At 55.9% G+C, this 19,288-nt stretch overlaps 1 protein-coding gene across 7 annotated transcripts in view; it reads left to right on the plus strand.

Moving 5' to 3' along the window:
• CACNA1S (calcium voltage-gated channel subunit alpha1 S) overlaps positions 1-19,288 on the plus strand; it is a 41,729-nt gene that overhangs the window by 20,457 nt on the left and 1,984 nt on the right. For 6 of the 7 annotated variants that reach the window (XR_010467567.1, XM_065038577.1, XM_065038580.1 and 3 more), the window contains 22 exons: positions 761-820; positions 1,449-1,555; positions 1,983-2,070; positions 2,336-2,443; positions 3,616-3,668; positions 3,940-4,086; positions 4,353-4,554; positions 5,139-5,297; positions 5,617-5,727; positions 6,191-6,274; positions 8,925-8,981; positions 10,926-11,054; positions 11,680-11,745; positions 12,256-12,347; positions 12,788-12,947; positions 13,468-13,595; positions 14,032-14,128; positions 15,469-15,571; positions 16,522-16,623; positions 16,744-16,868; positions 17,901-18,029; positions 18,720-18,919. Coding sequence is in view for 6 of the 7 variants with exons in the window: in XM_065038577.1 (XP_064894649.1) it covers positions 761-820; positions 1,449-1,555; positions 1,983-2,070; positions 2,336-2,443; positions 3,616-3,668; positions 3,940-4,086; positions 4,353-4,554; positions 5,139-5,297; positions 5,617-5,727; positions 6,191-6,274; positions 8,925-8,981; positions 10,926-11,054; positions 11,680-11,745; positions 12,256-12,347; positions 12,788-12,947; positions 13,468-13,595; positions 14,032-14,128; positions 15,469-15,571; positions 16,522-16,623; positions 16,744-16,868; positions 17,901-18,029; positions 18,720-18,919 (2,507 nt within the window). In the remaining variant the exon portion in view is untranslated. The remainder of the gene's footprint in view (positions 1-760; positions 821-1,448; positions 1,556-1,982; positions 2,071-2,335; positions 2,444-3,615; positions 3,669-3,939; positions 4,087-4,352; positions 4,555-5,138; positions 5,298-5,616; positions 5,728-6,190; positions 6,275-8,924; positions 8,982-10,925; positions 11,055-11,679; positions 11,746-12,255; positions 12,348-12,787; positions 12,948-13,467; positions 13,596-14,031; positions 14,129-15,468; positions 15,572-16,521; positions 16,624-16,743; positions 16,869-17,900; positions 18,030-18,719; positions 18,920-19,288) is intronic. The other variant, XM_065038578.1, reaches the window with a different exon arrangement.

Here is a 19,288-nt window from a genome sequence, read left to right on the forward strand (position 1 = left end):
CCCACTGACCCTCCCTGGCACATCTTCTGCCATTCCCTGGGCTCTGTCACTGTCACAGAGCAGAGCTCAGCCTGCCCCTCCTGCTCCTGCTGAGGAACCTGCAGCCCATGAGCTCTGCCCTCAGTCTGCTCTGCTCCAGCTGAACAAACCCAGGGACTGCAGCCGCTGCTCATCTGGCTTCCCCTCCAAACCTTCACCAGCTTCGCAGCATCCTCTGGACATACTCCAGTGGCTTTATCTCCTTTTCTCCTGTGTCCCCAGCCCTGCACACAGTGCTCCAGGTGAAACCGGCCCAGCGCAGAGCAGAGCAAGACAGTGGGGACAGGGACATCCTGTGAAGGGCCAAACTGGATCACTGGTGCGTGCAGCATCCTGAAATGCTGCCGGCATGGAGCAGTGGTGGCTGCAGGTCTGGCCACAGGAGTCTGACAGGGACGAGGGTGTCTCACACGGGACAGCACCCAGGGCACTCAGTGCTTTGGGGGATCAGATGCTTTCAGGTGAATCAGGTCAGGCCTCACTCAGTTGGAAAGAGAGCTTGGCCCCAGGCTGCAGGTTGGATCATGCACTGGGGAAAATCAGCAAAGCTGAGTGAAGTTCAGGAGTCTTCTTGGCATTAGGTTTATAGGCTCTAATGAGCTAGAGGGACTCCCCTGTCCACAGGGTGGAGGGCAAAACAGCAATGCTAGGATGTTTGAACACACTGGAGTATTGCCCACGTCACCCAAATCTCATCCAGTTCTGATGCTTCTGTCCCCAGATTCTCGGATACTTTGACATTGGTTTCACCTCTGTCTTCACAGTAGAAATTGTCTTGAAGGTGAGTCCCTCTGCCCCATGGTCCTGTCCGTGCGCATAGTCCAGCACACGGGTCCAGACTGTTCTTGCCATGGGTACTCGTGCTTTTTGGGCATAAGCTCGAGGTCCCAGCCAGGAGGAGTTGCTGGCTGATCCTCTTGTCCCCAGAGTCCACGCAGTCTGGGTGGTGCATGAACTGCCCCGGAGCCCACGCGTTCCCTCTGGTGAGGTCAGGCAGCCAAGTCAGCTGGGCTGTGACACAGGGATAGATGGGCCATGGCACCAGCTTTTTTGTTCTGAAATGGCCTCAAGAAAAACTCTGAGAAAGAGAAAGCAATGGAAATCTGTGGAGTAAAACAGTAATTCAAGCAGCTGCTGCTTGTTGCTTCCACTCCAAGTCCCTTTACTCTTCTCCTCTTTAATTTGCTAAATGACTGGCGAGTGTTTTGTCTCCAGCCAGTATAGCACAGAGGATTTCCAGCTCAAGTCAGCTTCCTGCCTGGCTGCAGATGTAGAGTTCTGAGCAGGACAGGGTCCACAGGCCATGGCACTGTGAGGAACCTCTTATGTGCCTTATTGTCCCAGGGCTGTGGAAGAACCATGCCCCTGAGCCCCGCCTGGCCTCTCTCCTAACTCCTTCTGCTCCCCAGATGACAGCCTATGGTGCTTTCCTGCACAAAGGCTCCTTCTGCAGGAACTCTTTCAATATCCTTGACTTGCTGGTGGTCGCTGTCTCCCTCATCTCCATGGGAATCGAGTAAGCACCTCCATGCTTCGCGGGGTGGGCACTGGTCTGTTTAACCTGGAAGGGCAGCTGAGATGCTGCAGCTCTCTGTGCTGGGTGGAGGAGGAGCAGCCAGCCCAAGGGCTGGGCATTAGCCCATGTGTTGGTGTCCATAAAGTCATGCTTAGGGGACAGGGCGTGGGCAAATGGGAGGCAGGGAGGCAAACTCCTTGAGTGTCAAAGGTGAAGATCTGGCTAGGAATTCAACCTGGAGCTGCTTCCTCCAGCTGCCAGTGTCCCCTGGCCTTGTGTGGGGTGATGACTTGGTGACATCTGCGTGCCTCTGCCATCCCTTGCCCTTCGCTCCTGGTCCCAGCCTGGTCCCTGGCTGCCCAGTAGGGCTGTGCCAGGCTGGCCGGGGTGGGGAGTTGCCCCATCTCAGCTCTGCTTTCCTCCTCAGGTCCAGTACCATCTCAGTGGTGAAGATCCTCCGGGTGCTGAGGGTGCTGAGGCCTCTGCGAGCCATTAACAGGGCAAAGGGGCTGAAGGTAAGAGGGAGGCTGGGACGGGGGGGTCCTTGACCCACAGGAGTCCTCCTGGGAGGTTATATGGCAGGCATCATGCCCTGTGGGGTTTATGGGGCCAGGAACCCAGTTCCCATCCCTGTCTGTGGAAGCGGTCTGCCCCATCTCACTGCTCTCAGCAGGATGATCCCCGTCCCTGGGGCACATCCCTGCAGAGAGAGGGCGTGGGGCACAAAGCAGGGTCTTGTCCCACACATGCTCATGTGTGTACTGTCCTCAATCCCTACAGCATGTGGTCCAGTGTGTGTTTGTGGCCATCAAGACTATCGGTAATATAGTGGTCGTCACAACATTGCTGCAGTTCATGTTTGCCTGCATCGGGGTCCAGCTCTTCAAGGTGAGATGTGTCTCAGATGGGCAGGAGGGATATTCCGCTCACTCACATCCTGGACAGGCTCTTCTAGTCACAGCCCTTGGGGATGGTGTTGAGGGCAGCACAGGCTGTGTGCTCTGTGCTCTGCAAGAAGACCTGCATGCACCAGACCTCCTAGCAGAAGAGCCTGCAGTGCAAGGAGGGCAGGAAACACTGAGGATGCTCTCAGGTCCAGACAGCACATATAAAGGGACCAGCTGCCCCACTTAGTGCCTCAGTTTCACCTTTCTAAGGCAGCAAGTGCTTCTGACTTCCTCTGTGCTTTGGATGCAAAGTGTTTCTCATGGCACTACTCCTGCTCTTTGGGCTTTGGCTGCTCCAAGATGGAGCTAGCTATGGCTGAGCTCAGCTTTGTTCTAATAATTGAGCTTTAATTCCCAGCTGACATGGGGAGAGCTTTTAGGACACCCTGCAGACTGAGCAGACCTGTCAGCATACCTTAACTTTTAGTTAATTCTGCTGTTACTGTTTTCTTCCCTATTTTTCAAATAGTTGGCTCCCAGAGAGGATGAGCTCGGTAAGTCTCAGTGCATGGCCCTGGAAGATTTATTCCTGGAAGATTTATTACTAGGCAAGGTTTGCTTGTCTCAGCCTGGGGTTGACCCCAGGGTCTGCCATGGCCTGTGAAACACCCTGTGAACTGGGTTGCACTGACATGCAGAGTGGGGAAGCCAGCTGAGGTGTGAGGCAGGAACCAGAGCCAGCACAAGGGCAGGTTGGTCACTGACTGTGTGCTGTGAAAGCGTCAAAGTCCCCAGGACTTCTGAAGTCACAGCAAAATCACAGCCTCTCCTGCTCTACAACTAGGTGAAAGGAGGTTGGAGCTTGGAGGGTGTTGGTTTCTTCTCCCAAATAGCAAGTGATAGGACAAGAGGAAATGGCCTCAAATTGTGTCAGGGAAGTTTTAGATTGGATATTAGGAAAAAATTATTCACAGAAAGGGTTGTCAGGCATTGGAACAGGCTGCCCAGGGCAGTGGTGGAGTCACCATCCCTGGAGGGGTTTAAAAGGTGTTTAGATGAGGTTCTCAGGGACATGGTTTAGTGCTAGACTTAGGTTATGGTTGGACTCAATGATCCTGAGGGTCTCTTCCAACCGAAATGATTCTATGATTCTATGATCTCTGTTCAATGCAGGGCAAGTTCTATAGATGCACAGATCCATCCAAGATGACAGAGAAGGAGTGCAGGTAAGAGCTCTCTGCAGCTCAGCCCCAACACAGCAGTGGCTCAGTAGGGGAGAGGGGTGTGTGGCAGGGCTACTTGTGTTCCTGCATGAGGATATTGCATCCAGAAAGTGGGGCTGGAGTCTTGTGCTGTTCTCCCTCACACTGGCGTAAATTAGAAGCAAGCACAGGGATATTCCCCCCCTCTGCAGGACCAAAGAGCGCTGGGCTGGTGCCACAGCAGGGAGGCTGAGGGGGGCCCTGCCCGGTGAGCACTGCATCCCTTCTGCTGCAGGGGTTATTTCATCAACTACGTGGACGGAGACCCCACACAGATTGAGCTACAGGAGCGTGTCTGGGTGCACAGCAACTTCCACTTCGACAACGTCTTCTCAGCCATGATGTCACTTTTCACTGTTTCCACCTTTGAGGGCTGGCCAGAGTGAGTCAGGTTGTGTGGGACCACTGAGGGAGGGGGCTGTGCTGGGAGCAGGTCACTGCCGCAGGCCTGTCCCATGGTAAAGAAAGAGCTGCCCAGGCTGGCGAGCTACCCTGGTGGTGGCTGTGGAGCTGACAAGGTCATCCCAGCAGCCCTGTCTCACTGTTGGTTCATTTGGAGTATCCCCAGAGCTGTCCGTGACCTTCAAGAGGAGAGATGGTCTTTCCCACCTAATTAGGATCCCTGTTGCCTTGCTTTCCCTCCTGTAGGCTGCTATACATGGCCATTGACACTAATGCTGAGGATACAGGCCCTATTTACAACTACCGGGTGGAGATTGCAATGTTCTTCATCATCTACATCATCCTCATTGCCTTCTTCATGATGAATATCTTTGTGGGCTTTGTCATTGTCACCTTCCAGGAGCAGGGGGAGAGCGAATACAAGAACTGTGAGCTGGACAAGAACCAGGTAATGGGGCTGCTGGGACAGGGTAAGGTGGACAAGCCCTGAATCTGGCACTGCTGGGGCTGGCCGGTTTGGAGAGCCCTCGCTGGTGGCACTGCTGGCGCACATGAGTTTAACCTAGCACAACAAAAGCCAAAAGCCTTCCAAGGGAAAGGCAGAGTGGACCAGAACCAAGGAGTTGGCCTTCTGGTGCAGGTGGGGTGTCCAGACTGAGCTGGAGCAGAGAGTTGTGCCCAGATCTGCTCTCCCCAGTACAAAAGCAACATGGGCATACTGGGAAAACAGCCAGGCAGGCTGAGGACTAGAGGGGTCAGTAGAAGGGCAGCATGGCAATCTTTGGTGTCAAGCAACGGTTTTGGAAACTTGGTGCCATGTGGGTGCTCTGGGGTTGTATTTGCAGAAAGCGCAGCAGATACTTCAACCATCGCTGTCCCTGGCCCATGTCACTGGGCTGGGAGAGGTGGGGGGGACATCCAGCTTGTGTCTGTGGGGACTTGCAACATTGCTGGTGGTGCTGATTCTGCGCTTGCACCCCTGGCACTGCCACATGCCCTTCTGTGGGGTCACACGTGCCCTCCTCTCCCCAGCGCCAGTGTGTGCAGTACGCACTGAAGGCTCGCCCGCTGCGGCGCTACATCCCCAAGAACCCCTACCAGTACCAGATCTGGTATGTGGTCACCTCCTCCTACTTTGAGTACCTCATGTTCTTCCTGATCTTGCTGAACACCATCTGCCTAGGCATGCAGGTAAGGGGCACAATGCCCAGCATGGGTGGTGGAGGGGTGTCCACAGGCTCGCTGTGCCCTGACACCTCCCACAGAGCTCCTGGGGAGGAGGATTTTCCTACACAGCAAAGCTCATGGTGTACAGCAAAGTGGGGCAAAGTGGGACTGATTGGATGTGGGGAGCCCAGAGAAGAGGCTGTGAGGGACAAACTTCCTTTTTGCTCACCATTTCTGAGCCATACGTCTGTGGGAGGGGGCGTCTGCATCCAGTACACACCACTTAGCTCACAGAGGCTGGACCTGCCGTGGGCTAACACAGCTCCTCCTGCCTTCTCCTCAGCATTACAACCAGTCTGCGGAAATGAACCACATCTCAGACATCCTCAACGTGGCCTTCACCATCCTCTTCACCCTGGAGATGATCCTCAAGCTCATGGCCTTTAAAGCCAAGGTAAGAGAAGAGCATGGTCTGAAGAGCAGGAGAGGGCTTCAGGCCAGGCCAGGGGGTTCCCTTTACCCTGCACTGGGCATCTCTCCAGTAAAAGCATCCCCAGGCTTGCAACTCCAGAGAACTTCTTGTGGGACCTGTGTGTTTCTGGAAGGACTACTGTTTGTCAGGGCTACCCTTATTAGCCAAATCCAACCCAATCCAGCCATCTTTGGGGTTATCTGTCACTGGTGGTGTCATAGCTAGCCATCTTGATCCACCCTCCTCATTTCACACCATTGCAAGTCAGGACCAAAGAATTGACCAGATGGTAGCAGGTCTGACCAACATCCCTTATTTTGGCTCTCCCTGAGGTGCCAGAGGTCACTGGTGATCCTTCCAGCACTCCTAATTCTGGGGTCCAGCATCTGTCTCATCCTTGGCTTGATCCTTGGTTGTTCACTCTTCTTTGGCTCTTCCCTGACAGGGCTATTTTGGGGATCCCTGGAACGTCTTCGACTTCCTCATAGTGATTGGCAGCATCATCGATGTCATCCTCAGTGAGATTGATGTAAGTGTCAGGCTGCTCGGGCATGAGGGTGTTCCTGCAGAGCAGCCACTGAGCCTGCGCCACGGCACCCGCCCCGGAGTGAAACAGGGATGTGGTGTCCATCTCTGCAGAGCATCCGTGTCCTCCTCCGTCCCTGCTCTGCTTGGTGCTGACGAGGGATAAGCCAGGATCAGCCTGTGCCATGATTGTGTGGAGACCACAGCCGTGGCCCTGTGGATCTGAAAGCACTGTTTAAATGTAGAGGCCATGCCCACCTGGCTGGCATGTCACACTGCTCTCTCCCCTCCTTCCCCCTGAATCCATAGGCGCTGAGATCCTGTGGAAAACAGTCTACAGGGCTGGGCGCGTGCCAGCCCCTGCACCACTCACCCTGGACATGCAGTAACCCGTGTGTCCAGCCTCAGATCAGTGCAGCTGGGAAGAAAATGGGTTCCCACAGCTCCCTGTACCCACAGGACACAGCTCTCCCATGCCAGGAGAGGGCCAGACATGTCAAATTTCAAGGCATTTGCTTAGTGTGTGTCCCTTTATACAGCAATTCATACATATACACATACTGACTGTATATGTGTGCGTGTGTATTCTCTATACACTATTTCAGAAGCTCCACACCATATAAACTGCATGGCTGCGTGGCCACAGGCAGCAGCTATATGGTAAGTGCTCTGCTGAGAGCATTTTCAGAGCAGTGCTAGGAAGCCAGCCTGCCACTGCCTTTCATAGCACTGGAACATCCACACCCCGTGTCTGGCACTGAAAATGCCCCTTTGTACCAGGCGGTTGTGTGCTGCATTTAGCAGATCTGATGGTAACTATAGAAGCAGCTGCAGGATTGGGTAGATTATAGATTAACCCCCCTAGTGACTTTGCATGCCATCTCCTCTTGGGAGCAGGGTTTGCTAGCTCTGGTGCACTGCGGGGCTGCTGCCACTGCTGCCCCGTGCAGGGTAACCTTTAGCTGTTCTCTGTGATGGGGCAGAGAGGGTCTTCAGGGGCCCTTGGTGACACTCACTTTCCTCTCTGGAGTGGTCCAGACCTCACAGAGCTGGGACGAACAAAACCATCCACCCTCCTCCCCTGTGGCAGCAACATGCTCCTCCCTGCACATCAATACTGCGTCCTCTGGGCTCCTCAGCCTCGATGAGCTCTGAGATTTCATGCCAGTAGCTTTCATATGTCACCAGGTCCTCCAGGACCCCATCCTTGGCCCCCCAGCTCTCTGCACCGGTGACTTGGTTTCACATTGCCCATACAGTGTCGTTTCCTAGTGCACTACCTCCTTCCACATCCTGTTTTTACTCAGAAATGAAGTTCAAAGGGTACTCGGGGCCCTGCCCTGGGCACAGATTTTCAGTCCCTGTAGACCAGATGCCCAGGTGCTGCTGTACCCAGCCCACATCTCTCCAAGCATCACCAAGCATTTCCCGGCCCTCTGGTGATGTGCATGGGGATCAGGATTAGGATGTGGAGGGCCAATCTCACCTCCTCTTCCATTAAGTGTCCTCCCTGCTGAGAGGTCAGTGCAAGGTGGGTCTGTTAGCTCTGGTGCCCGGGAGCTGTTTGCAACCACTGCACCCACCACAGCTCACCTTGCCGGTGCAGGCAGACCCGAGGGGCTGTCGTGTTCCAGGAGGGTGGCCTTCACCAAACCAACCTGCACCACATTGCAGGGGTGGCAGGTGACACCTCGCAGCGGCCAAGCCATTCCTGGTGGCATCCAGGCATATGACTCTGGTTTGCAAAGTCTGTCCTTTCCTCCTCTCTCTTTCCATTCTGGCTCTTTTCTCCTCCCTCTTGTGTGTGTGTGTGGCTGTCAGGGTGAGGCCGTGAGGAGGGTTGTGCCATCAGCAGCCAAGCACCACAGCCGGACCCTCACGGCTGCTCAGACATTGAGTTTGCCCAGATCCCAGGAAGTACTGAGGGGTCTGGGGCAAGAGGGAAGTAGGAGTGGGGGCCCTTCTGGCAGTGCCACCACAGGCTCTGAAGTGCAGGGGCGGGAAGTGTCCATGCTGCTGTGCCAGCCCTGCCAATTCTGCCCTGGAACTCAGCCCCTTGGCACGGGACGATCCTCCCAGCTTCCCCAAAGCCTCCTGCAGCTACTGGCTGGATCCCCACAGGGACACAGGGGACATGGGGGCTGAGCTGAGGGGCAGATGTTGGTGTCTGCATTTGAGGAGTCCCCCTGCCCCAGGGCATGAGTGCACTCCTCTGCGTGTGAATGTGTGTGTCTGGTGTGTGCTGATGACCAGCAAGTCCTGGGTGAACGAGCCACCTGCCGCAGCCCTGGGCTTCCCCTGGGGCTGTCCATGGGAGGCAGCAAAATTGCACAGTCCTGAGCTTTGTCCCACACACCCGTGCCCCAGAAATATATGTCACAGCAGGTGAGATGCAGTGGGGCATAGAAATGGGTAAGTCCCTCATGATCAGTGTGTTTCCCTGACTATCCATCTGCTGCCTCTGCCCCTTAAGAATCATGTTGACTTGTCTGTGAGCCTGAGTGATGGTGAGTCCTGTCCTTCCCCTGTGCTCCTCCTCTTGTCCTCAGTTTCCACCTTACTCTTTCTTCTATGTCTGTGTCTTCTGCATCCATCCCTCCCTCCCTCTCATTCCTGCCTCACTTCTCCTGCTGACTCTCTTGTTCTCTTGACAGACTGTTCTTGCACCCAGTGGCGGATTATACTGCCTCGGCGGAGGCTGTGATAGCATTGTAAATATCAGCTGCATGTGCTTGCAGTGTGCCCTTCTCCCTTTGCTGCCCATGGCTGTGCCAGCGTGCCTGTGGCTGGTATTTGCATGTGTCCTGCATGTCATGAAGACACTCCAGACCCAGCTGCTCTCTCCAGGGCATAGCTGAGAGGAGCTTGCGGTGAGACACCCCACACACAGACATGCTTCCCCACCCAGAGATGTGCTGGGCTGTTCCTCAGCACTCCTGGGTCCTTCTGCTGGCCCAGTGCTTCTCTCTGCCATCACACCCCCCGGCACAGCGATATCTCACCTGAACGGGGCATCTAAGCTGTCCCTGGCTGTTGAGGGCAGGACAGTTGGCCCTTGTTCCTCTGGCCATCTCTCTGTCTCTGTAAGGTCCGTAGGGATTTGCCTGCATGAATGCAGCATCTGACACCATTAGCTGGAAAAACGCATAGAGGGGCAACTTTTACCCTGTGCCTTCCCCCAGAAAGCTGGATGTGTCCCGTGGCTGCTGCCCTGATGTGCTGGGGTGCTGAGTGGGCTAAGCCTTGTGCTGGTGGCTGAGCCCACCATGGGGATGCAGGGAGTGCCCTGGGTTGGCCCATAGGAGCTCCCGTCAGAGCTCTGGAGATGGGGAGAGGCTGGCTGCGGGATTCCACGTGCTGGAGCCTCTTTCCAAGGGTCCCAGGGCCCTGGTGCTGGGAACTGTGGAGGGCAAGCTGGCCTTCAGTAGGCACTGTCTAGGTCCCAGCGGTGGGGACACGGTTCACTGGAGCTGATTAAATGTTCCTGACCACTGTTCTCGCTTGGCAGGCTCTAGGAGAGTGAAAGGCAATAAAAGGAGAGGTGGGGAGGGGAGATGGTGTTTTCCAGTGCCGCGCTGGGAACTCAGACATGCAAAACTGGGGAAGCTGGAGCTGCTGGGAAGGTTGTTTACAGTTGAGTTTTGTTGCCCTGAAATAGCTGGGGGCGGGTGGGCTGGATGATGGGAGTGATGGGGGTCCAGTGGCAGCAGCAAAGCTCTGGATGGCCAAGGGGGCAGTGGGAAGTGTATCTCGAGTGGTGATGGAGTTGGGATGGACAGCTCCTGGCAGAGAACAGCAGGGTCTGTTCATGGTTCCTGGTGGGATGGAGCAACCAAGGGAGCAGGTGACCGAGCTCCAGACATCTCCAACTGCCAATGCCTCAGGTGGTCCCAGATGAATCCTGTCCCTTGCACCTGTGGCTGCTTGTTCCCCTTCTGGCTGCCTGTTCTGCCCCAAACCCAGGAGGCCCCAGCCCTGGGACATGGCTGTTCGCCCCTCCAATGGGGTCCTGCAGCCACCCCAAGAGAGGGCACATCACTGCAGGTAGGGCTGACACTGGGCAGGGAACCACCCTGCTTTCGGTCCCTCCTTTGATCCATGAAAGCCCTCCTGGGCCATTCTCAAACCAACCTTTCTGTGCCTAAACAATCATCATTAACCCTTTGTGTGCCTGGTGCCTGACTTAAAGCTCACCTTACAAGTGGGCCCTGAGGTGGGAGCATCCCATATGGTACGTGCCAGGTGAGAGCCCGGAGGGACCTGAGCCTGTCTTTGGGTGGACCTGTCTAATGTGCAGTAAACAGCACAGCTCTCCCAGCCTGCGTTACAGCATGGCTTTCTCCCTGTGGTGTCCCATTCCCCTGTCTAACAGGATTGCTCTCATACCCATAACCAGGCATTCCCCAGCAGTCCGGGGTGGCAGACGTGAGATAATGGGGCTGGGGAGATGAACTCATTGGGAAGGCAGGAAGAAAAGTGCCAGCACATCCCCTTTGCAGTCTGGTCCTCTATGCAGGCAAGGGCTGTGGGGACCATGACTAGTGCCTGGGGGGTGTGGAATCTCATTACCCTTTTCCCCCAGAACCTAGATTTCCCTTTGTCTGCCTGGATGCGTCAGCACCTGCTGCCCTCCAGGTGTTGTGCTCTGCCCGCAGGACTCCGATGACAACTCCCGTGTCTCCATCACTTTCTTCCGTCTGTTCCGGGTGATGCGGCTGGTGAAGCTGCTGAGCCGGGGGGAAGGTGTCAGGACCCTCCTGTGGACTTTCATCAAGTCCTTCCAGGTGAGGAACAGTGTTCTCCTCCCCGGCAAACTCGTGCCCTGGGCTGGCAGCATGCTCGGATCCTCAGGCTACCTGGGTGAGCAGCCTGTCCTCACCAGGCAGAGCAGGAAAGCTCCAGTGCTGGCAGGCTGCTAGCCTCAGATTTGGCCAGAGGCTTGTGTTGTGTAGGAGAACGTTGCCCAGATGGGTGAGAAGATGGGGGGTTCTCCCTGATTGACACCACTCTGTGTCAGAGCCTGAGACACCACTGGGCTGAGCAAGTGGGCAGGACCTGCCCATGCACATCACCCGGTCCCAGCAAGGCCAGGCTCTGCACCACACAGGCAGCTCAAGGACATGCTGCAGCACCTCAGGACACAGCGCCTGAGCCGTGGACATCCCTGGGCTGTGCTTAGCCTTTGTCACAGCTGCAGAGATGCGCTGCTCCTTTGGGGGTTGGCGTAAGCCTCCTGTGCACAAAAACTGGAGAGCAGGGCTGGTGGGAGTGGTTAGAGGAACAGGCAGAGATAAAGCTGTTTCCCCTGGTTGTTGACCTCACGTGGTAGCTCCAGACCCTGTCTCCTGTCCCTGGGTTGCCTTGATGCTGGGTTGGTGTCTCACACAAGCCATGTTCCTTTTGTCACAGGCTCTGCCCTACGTAGCCCTGCTGATTGTGATGCTTTTTTTCATCTATGCTGTGATCGGGATGCAGGTGAGAAACACAGGGGTGGGATTTGGTCTTGAACAGATGCCCTGAGCCTGACAGCATCTGGGGAGTTGGGACAGAGAGGGACTAGGTCCTCTGCCAGGTACTCCCTGTGACTTTGCATGTGATGGGACTGTTTTACCATGGTCTGCAAGATGCTTACAGCCCCAGCAGCCTCGTCCCGTCCCCAGGTTGCAGCTAGGGCAACTGAGGCACACGATAGACAACACTTCCAGAGTCAGCAGCACAACCTGGACACACAGTTACCAGTGCTTGTGCCCTGGTTCATAAGACATTGTCTTCTTGACCCAGGTGAAATGCAGCATAGACAAGGGGCATTTTCAGCATAGACAGGAATGTCCAGGGAGCTCATGAGCCCCAGAGCACGCACAGCCCCATCTCAGACACTTTTGAGGATGCTGTAGGCCAAGTAAAGAATAAGGAAGAGAACCGCAGGGGGAAGGTGGTCAGCAGCTGAGAAAAAGGGTGCTGGGGATCTGACAATGTGTTTTACAGATGTTTGGGAAGATCGCCATGGTGGACGGAACCCAGATCAACCGAAACAACAACTTTCAAACCTTTCCTCAAGCTGTGCTGCTGCTCTTCAGGTCAGTCTTGGCGAGTGAGCAGCTCCAGAAGGGGACTGGGCTCAGAGTCAGCGTGTGAGCCCAGCAGCTGCGAGTGAGGGAGACCAGCATTTCTGTAGCTGATTGTTTTTTGCCATGGAGAAAAACCTCTTGCAGCAATGGAAACATTTCAGGGGTGGCTGTCGGTTTGTCTGGTGTGGCTGAGCTGCAGGAGCAGAGTGCACTTTGGGGTTTCTGTTCTGCATGTTTCCTTTCCAAACTGGATTTTAGTTTGTGAATTGTGAGGAAACTCAAGGGGAAGCAAGAGCTGAGCTTTCCTTGGTCCCAGACACTGCACGGAGGGGCTTTCAGTAGCAGACTCCCCACACCAGCACAGCAAGCCCAGTGTTCTGCCGCTCCTTCCCTGTGCGCCGGGCTGGCCACAGGACAGGCAGGGACCGGCAGCTGTCCCCTCTCTGCAGGTGTGCGACGGGAGAGGCCTGGCAGGAGATCCTGCTGGGCTGCAGCTACGGCAAACTGTGCGACCCCGAGTCAGACTTTGCCGAGGGGGAGGAGTACACCTGCGGCACAGGCTTCGCCTACTTCTACTTCATCAGCTTCTACATGCTCTGTGCTTTCCTGGTATGACGACTCCCACAGGGCTCCCTTTGGCACCCTCATCCTGGCCCTGGGCAGCCCCTGGTGTTGTGTTAGTTTTGCATCTTGTGGGGCTGATCCCACAGTGCCCTCTTCCCGTGCCCATCCACCCAGCCATGCTGTAGACCTGGCACCGCACTCCCGCAGGGCCCACGATCCCCCATTAAGTTCCTTTCCCTAGCACCATGTGCTGCCATCCAGACGTGCCTGTGCTGGCTCTTGCAAAGGTGGAGAGGGAAGAGCTGCCCTGTGCCTGCTGCAGCCTTTCACATGCTCTCTTTGTGCTCAGGAGGCCCATCCCTGCAGAGGGTGACCCACAGCATCCCCTGGCTTAGGGGAACCCAAGCTCCTTCTCCTGAACGTCTGCTTGTGTTTTCCCACAGCAGCACTGCCCTGCTCTGTGCTGCCGGCTGTGAGAGCTGTCACTGTCCCTCTGCCCGGGAACCTGCCAGGTGCTTGGCCCTGCCCTAGCCAGCATCGTTCATACCCACTCCTCTGCCCTCAGATCATCAACCTCTTTGTGGCCGTCATCATGGACAACTTTGACTACCTCACACGCGACTGGTCCATCCTTGGGCCCCATCACCTGGACGAGTTTAAACGGATCTGGGCTGAGTACGACCCCGAGGCCAAGTGAGTGACAGGGGGTGAGTGGCACGGAGGGGAATAGTCCATGGGGAGCTGGGTGGGCTGCCCTGAGACACGCGTGGCAGTGCGAGTTGTGGCACTGTCTGAGAGTTAGATCCCAGCGTCTTGGAGGTGGATGTGGACTTCCCAGTGTGTTCCAGGGCTGATGCAAGCCATCAGGATGTCTGGGGACACAAGACTTCCAGTAGCCTCTTCATCCAGCCCTGTTGATTCTCCCAGCTCTTCCCGTGCCACTGCACACCTTTATCTGCTGCCTGATGCCGTGGGGAACAGCTGCTTTCCCCAGGAGGAGCACAGGGAAGTGTAGGGATTTGCCCAGAGCACAGGGAAGGCCACAAGGATGAACCCACTCAGCGCCTGCACGAACCACTGTCCCCTATGTCTGTCACCACGCTGCTGATGCAGTTTGTTGCCTCCACAGAGGCAGGATCAAACACTTGGATGTAGTGACTCTGCTGAGACGTATCCAGCCTCCTCTGGGCTTCGGGAAGTTCTGCCCACACCGTGTAGCTTGTAAGGTAAAAGCCGAGGGGGTGGCAGGGTGTGTGGGCACAGGGACACCTTCCCCAAGCGGTTTCTGCACCCTCCCCAGGGAGGCTGAGGGTCACAGTCCAGCCAGCTTCCCAGTGTCATGGTTTATACACAAGCTCTGACCTCTGGTGTTTAATGGAGGGGGGTGTTATGGGAGCAAGGAGAGGTGCTGTTAACCCGCATGCAGCTGATGTGTTTCAGGGTCCTGAAGTTGAGGACTTGGCTGTGCTCACCTCTGCTCTGAGAAGGATGGCACTGGTGGGCTGGCCTGTGCCCAGCCTGGAGCACTCAGGGCAGGGGGCCCCCCAAGCCACACAGATGTGCCCCACATCTGCATCTGATGCAGGAGGGCAATGCTGGGCCTGGGGACCCAGCCACGTCAACTGGGCTGTAGAGGTTTGTTTACAAGGGCAAGTACTACTGAGGGAGTTGGAAACACCAGCTCTGTAGGCTTGCATACACTTTTCATGGTTTAGCTCATTCTACCCAAATCCAGGGCCTGTATCAGACTCACATGTAAACCTGGGTCTTGGGCAGACTCATGAGGAGGTTTGATCCCCAGATCCCTCATGGCAGACTGGGACACTTTTTGGAAGGTGGAGCACAGTGCAGAATGACTCCCACCTCCCTGAGAGCAGGGCTGTGTTTCTGCTGGCTGGTTGTTCAGCCTGGAGAACAGGAGTTGAGGGGAGACCTTCTGATCTCTGAACTGCCTGAAAGGAGCTTGGAGCCAGGGGGGTCGGGCTCTGCTCCCCAGGAACAAGCGCCAGGAGCAGAGGAAACGGCCTCAAGTTGCGCCAGAGGAGGTTGAGGTTGGATGTGGGAACAATTTCTTCCCCAAAGGGCTGTGGGGCATTGGAACAGGCTGCCCAGGGCAGTGCTGGAGTCACCATCCCTGGAGGGTTGGACAGACGGACATGAGGTTCTCAGGGACATAGGTTAGAGGTGAAATTGGCAGTGTAGAGTTAACAGTTGGACTTGGTGATCTTAAAGGTCTTTTCTGACCAAAATGATTCTACGATTCTATGTTTTTCTCCCGTGGCACTGGTGCCCCACAGACTGAGTTATTCCCACAGATCTGACCTGGCTCTCCCCACAGCTTGCTCTGGTTTAGCTGGCTGGTGTAATGAGGGATGTCGCTGCCCAGCGGTGGTGCAGAGTCCTGCGAGCCGGGGCAGAGCGGGCAGAGCTGGGAGGCTCTGGGGCCGGCAGCTCAGTGCCCCAGCAGAGCCTTTCCCTGGCCAGTGTGACTGTCCTCTGGCCAGGACAGGCTGTGTGTTTGCGGGGAGCTGCCAGCCTGGGCTCACAGTTGTTGTTTGCTGTGCAGCGTCTGGTGTGCATGAACATGCCCCTGAACAGTGACGGCACCGTCACCTTCAATGCAACCCTCTTTGCGCTGGTGAGGACAGCCCTCAAGATCAAGACAGAAGGTAAGTGATGCTCCTGTCTGCCTCTGCGGCCTGATGGGCCTCTCCTCGTGCTGGTTACACACCATTCCCCCACTCTGTCTGGGGACCTCAGGGCACACCCTCTGTTGCAGCCCTCGGCTTCATGCCATTAATTATGTCATTGGACCAGAGACTATGGGCACATGCATGTGGCTGCTCATGCCAAGCCTGGAGGACATTATTAGTTGCAGGCACATGTGTTGCAGCCCTCAAGAGTGAACCAGTGATACCCCAGCTGTGTAACTTCACCCTGAACAGCTCAGGAGCTGTTCTGGCCCGGTTCCCTTCCTTGGCACGATGCACAGGCACCATCTTCCCTTCCTGCACTGCTGAGTGTAGGCTGATCTTCCCCTGCCCCAGCATAGCACCACCTGCTCCAGTTTTGTGTTTCCCTGTGTGTTTATAATCTCAGAGTGGAGTGGAAGGGGATGTAGCCTCTTTTAATTTAGCTGTGCTGGGCAGGAGGTGTTTTCACCCCTTTCTTTGCCAGCAGCATGGTTTGCAAAGCCCTGCTTTGGGGAGATGCCCCATCAGCCTGTTTCTGTGCCCGTGGGTCAGGCACTGTCACAGGAGCAGCTCTGTGGCTGGGCTGGGGCAGTGGGTACCTGGAGGAGTGAGGCTGGGCAGTGGTGGCACTGAACTGTACAGCCTGTGAGAGCACCAAAGGGGAAGTCGAAATCTGTAGCTGATCACCAGAACAGAGTGGTAGTAACGCTTCCCCAATTTTCTAGGTCTCACTTACTCTATAGTTAAAGTGTTTTGGCTAAAATCAAAGCCCCATTCTTACAACACTCATTTTTGCTGTGTAGGAGGGCTGGAGAGGAGCTGTCACACCCTGGAGGAGTCTGGCCAGGTTTTAAAGTGCTTTGTCTTCACTCATGTTCACATTGCCCTGGGAATGAACTGCTCTGTCCTGCTTGCTTTTCTCACAGGCAACTTTGAACAGGCCAACGAGGAGCTCAGAGCCATTATCAAAAAAATCTGGAAGCGAACGAGTATGAAGCTTTTGGACCAGGTCATCCCACCTATCGGAGGTATGTCACCTGGTGGTGCTTTCCAGAGGGGCACAGTGACACCTGTTTGGGGTCTCAGCTGCTCCGACAACTCGCGGCCTTGAGATAAGCAGTATGGTCAGGTTGGTTTCCTCCCTCCAGATGATGAGGTGACGGTGGGCAAATTCTATGCTACTTTCCTCATCCAAGAGCATTTCAGGAAGTTCATGAAGCGCCAGGAGGAGTATTACGGGTACCGACCCAAGAAGAACCCTGTGGAGATCCAGGTTGGTAGCGTGTGGGTTGTGTTGGAGGGATGACCCTCCCTGGGGCAAGCAGGGTGTGCTGGGGTGCCCTGCAAATAAGGGAAGAGGCTTCACCCAGCTCAGGAAAGTCAAGGATGACTTAGAGAGACAGAGCTGCCGTGACACACGGGGACCTCTGTGCCTCAGACTCTGGAAGTGAGGCGGCCCCAAGCGAACCAGTGCCACGAGCATCCCACCACTGAGGGTGGTCTTAGTCTCCAGAGTGCAGGTGGCTACAGAAGCAAAGGAGATTTTTGATGCTGCATGGATGACTTGAGCACAGAGAGGGCTCAGCAGGATCTGATGCCTCACCAAGCAGTTTTAAGACCTGGAGACCTGCATCACAGACCAATGTCTGGGCCAAATGCTGCTTGCCTAGGCCCTTACTCACCTACTCTTCTCCGTTCCCAGGGCTTTCTCCATTGCCTCACCTTAGCAGTGTTGCAGGTCGTTCTGTGTGCCTGGTACTTTCTGTGTCCTCTCTCATTGCCTAGTGCAACGTAAGGTGGAGAGGGGTTGAGGTGGCTGATCTTGAGCTGGACCACTGCAGTCAGAGAGGCCCTGAAGGATGCTGTCAGGGTGTGATGGGAGAGGATTTATGTGCCTGGTCAGAGCAGCTGGGATGTACCCAGCCTCTCCTGATGTTATAAGGAGGAAATCACTTGTACAGATAAAATACCAGGCCCCAAAGATGCAAGGCAAGGAAAAGAGCTGGGCTCCAGGTCAGATGTCTCCAGATCAGGGACAAAGGCACAGCTACCTCTTGGGCATCACCAGCCTGACCCTTCACCAGGCTGCCCTTAGCATACCCCTTGGTGGGACAGCAGTAGCCCAGAAGCTGTTTCACCAAGCACAGAGCCAGCTGCAGGGTGACCCATGGCCTGGCCCTGGTAGGAGAATTGCAGTATTGTTTACCAGGTGAGCACGCTTCATCATGTTTCCCTCTCCAAAGCCCAAAGTGAGACAGGTGGTGGGGCCAGGCCACATCCAGCCATGCCTTCTTGTCCCCATCAGGCTGGGCTGAGGAGCATTGAAGAAGAAGCTGCTCCTGAAATCCATCGGGCCATCTCTGGGGACCTGACTGCTGAGGAGGAGCTAGAAAGAGCAATGGTGGAGGCTGCCATGGAGGAAGGGATATACAGGGTGAGTGCAGCCCTCTGGGCACCCCAGGTGGTGGTGGTCCCACCCAGCCCCCATTCCAGTGTGTTGGTGGTGGGTCAGCATGGCTCCCAGCAGCTGGAGGAGAGGCCACAGACGTGAGCCTGACCATGAAAAACAGCATGGACCACAAGGATGGATCAGCACTTCTTTCCTGTGCCTGAGCATCCTGGTTGAGTCATCCAGGGCAACCTGCTCTTTGCCTCCATTTCCCCACTGTAAAAGGACCCTGCTCATATGTCTGGCTGGGATGTGCTGTTTTGGAGGGCCCCATTCTCACCTCCTGCCAGGCTAAGACAGGACAGCTCAAGTGTCATCACCAGTGTGGAAAGAGATTCACTTTGGGCCAGGCAGCTTTGGTGTTGCAGGGTTGCACCTCCTGCTGTGTCAAGAGGTGCCCCCAGCTCGGGCTGTCCACAGAGGTGGCAGGATTTGTCATGCACAGGGCTGGCTCTCATCCCAGTGCTGCTGCATGGCCGTCACGCCTCAGTGCCTCATCTTCCCCACCTGGGCAGCGAGGCTTTCAGCACCATGTGGTCTGCAAAGCCCAAACAGAGAGATGAGCAGAGACACCACTATTGCCGTGGCCCCCCCTACATGTCTCCTCCCAAGGGAATGGCCCCAGAGCAGCTCAGAGCTCTAGGCCTCCTCTGATGCCCTCCCTGTTGGTTGCAGAGGACAGGGGGCTTGTTTGGCCAGGTCGACAGCTTCCTGGAGCCCAGCAGCCCCCTGCAGCCCCAGGTGGCCAGCCAGAGGCCCCTGCAGTTCACAGAGGTGGGCAGCGAGGACCTCGACTCCCCTGTGTTCCTCGATGACTTCCCCCAGGAAGGCAACACCAACGTCAACAATGCCAACAGCAACGACTGGCTGGAGGGGTAAGGGCTGGTGAACTTGGTCTTGCCCAGGGGCTCTTCATGGATGGGTGAGGTCTGTCTGAGTCACTGAGGTGTAGCACTGAGATCCCTGCAAACTTGCAGAGGAGTCGAGCGCTGGCCATGCAAGTGGCTCCTTACACACAGGAGCTTTATGCAGAAATTCAGCCCTTGGGGCATGAGGCAGGGGGGACAGGGAGGGCAGACACTTCTTGCTGATCCCTGGGCCCCAGCCTAGCACTCCCAGAGGTGTCCCCAGAACATGCAGGTGAGCTTCAGGGCTGGTGTGTGGCTCCACGTGTCAGCATGCGATCCCCTACACACCCTTCTTGTCCTTCCTGTCATTCCATTTCAGTGCCATGAGGCTCAAGG

Source organism: Columba livia, chromosome 22 (assembly GCF_036013475.1).
Source record: "Columba livia isolate bColLiv1 breed racing homer chromosome 22, bColLiv1.pat.W.v2, whole genome shotgun sequence".
Taxonomy (NCBI): Eukaryota; Metazoa; Chordata; class Aves; order Columbiformes; family Columbidae; genus Columba; species Columba livia.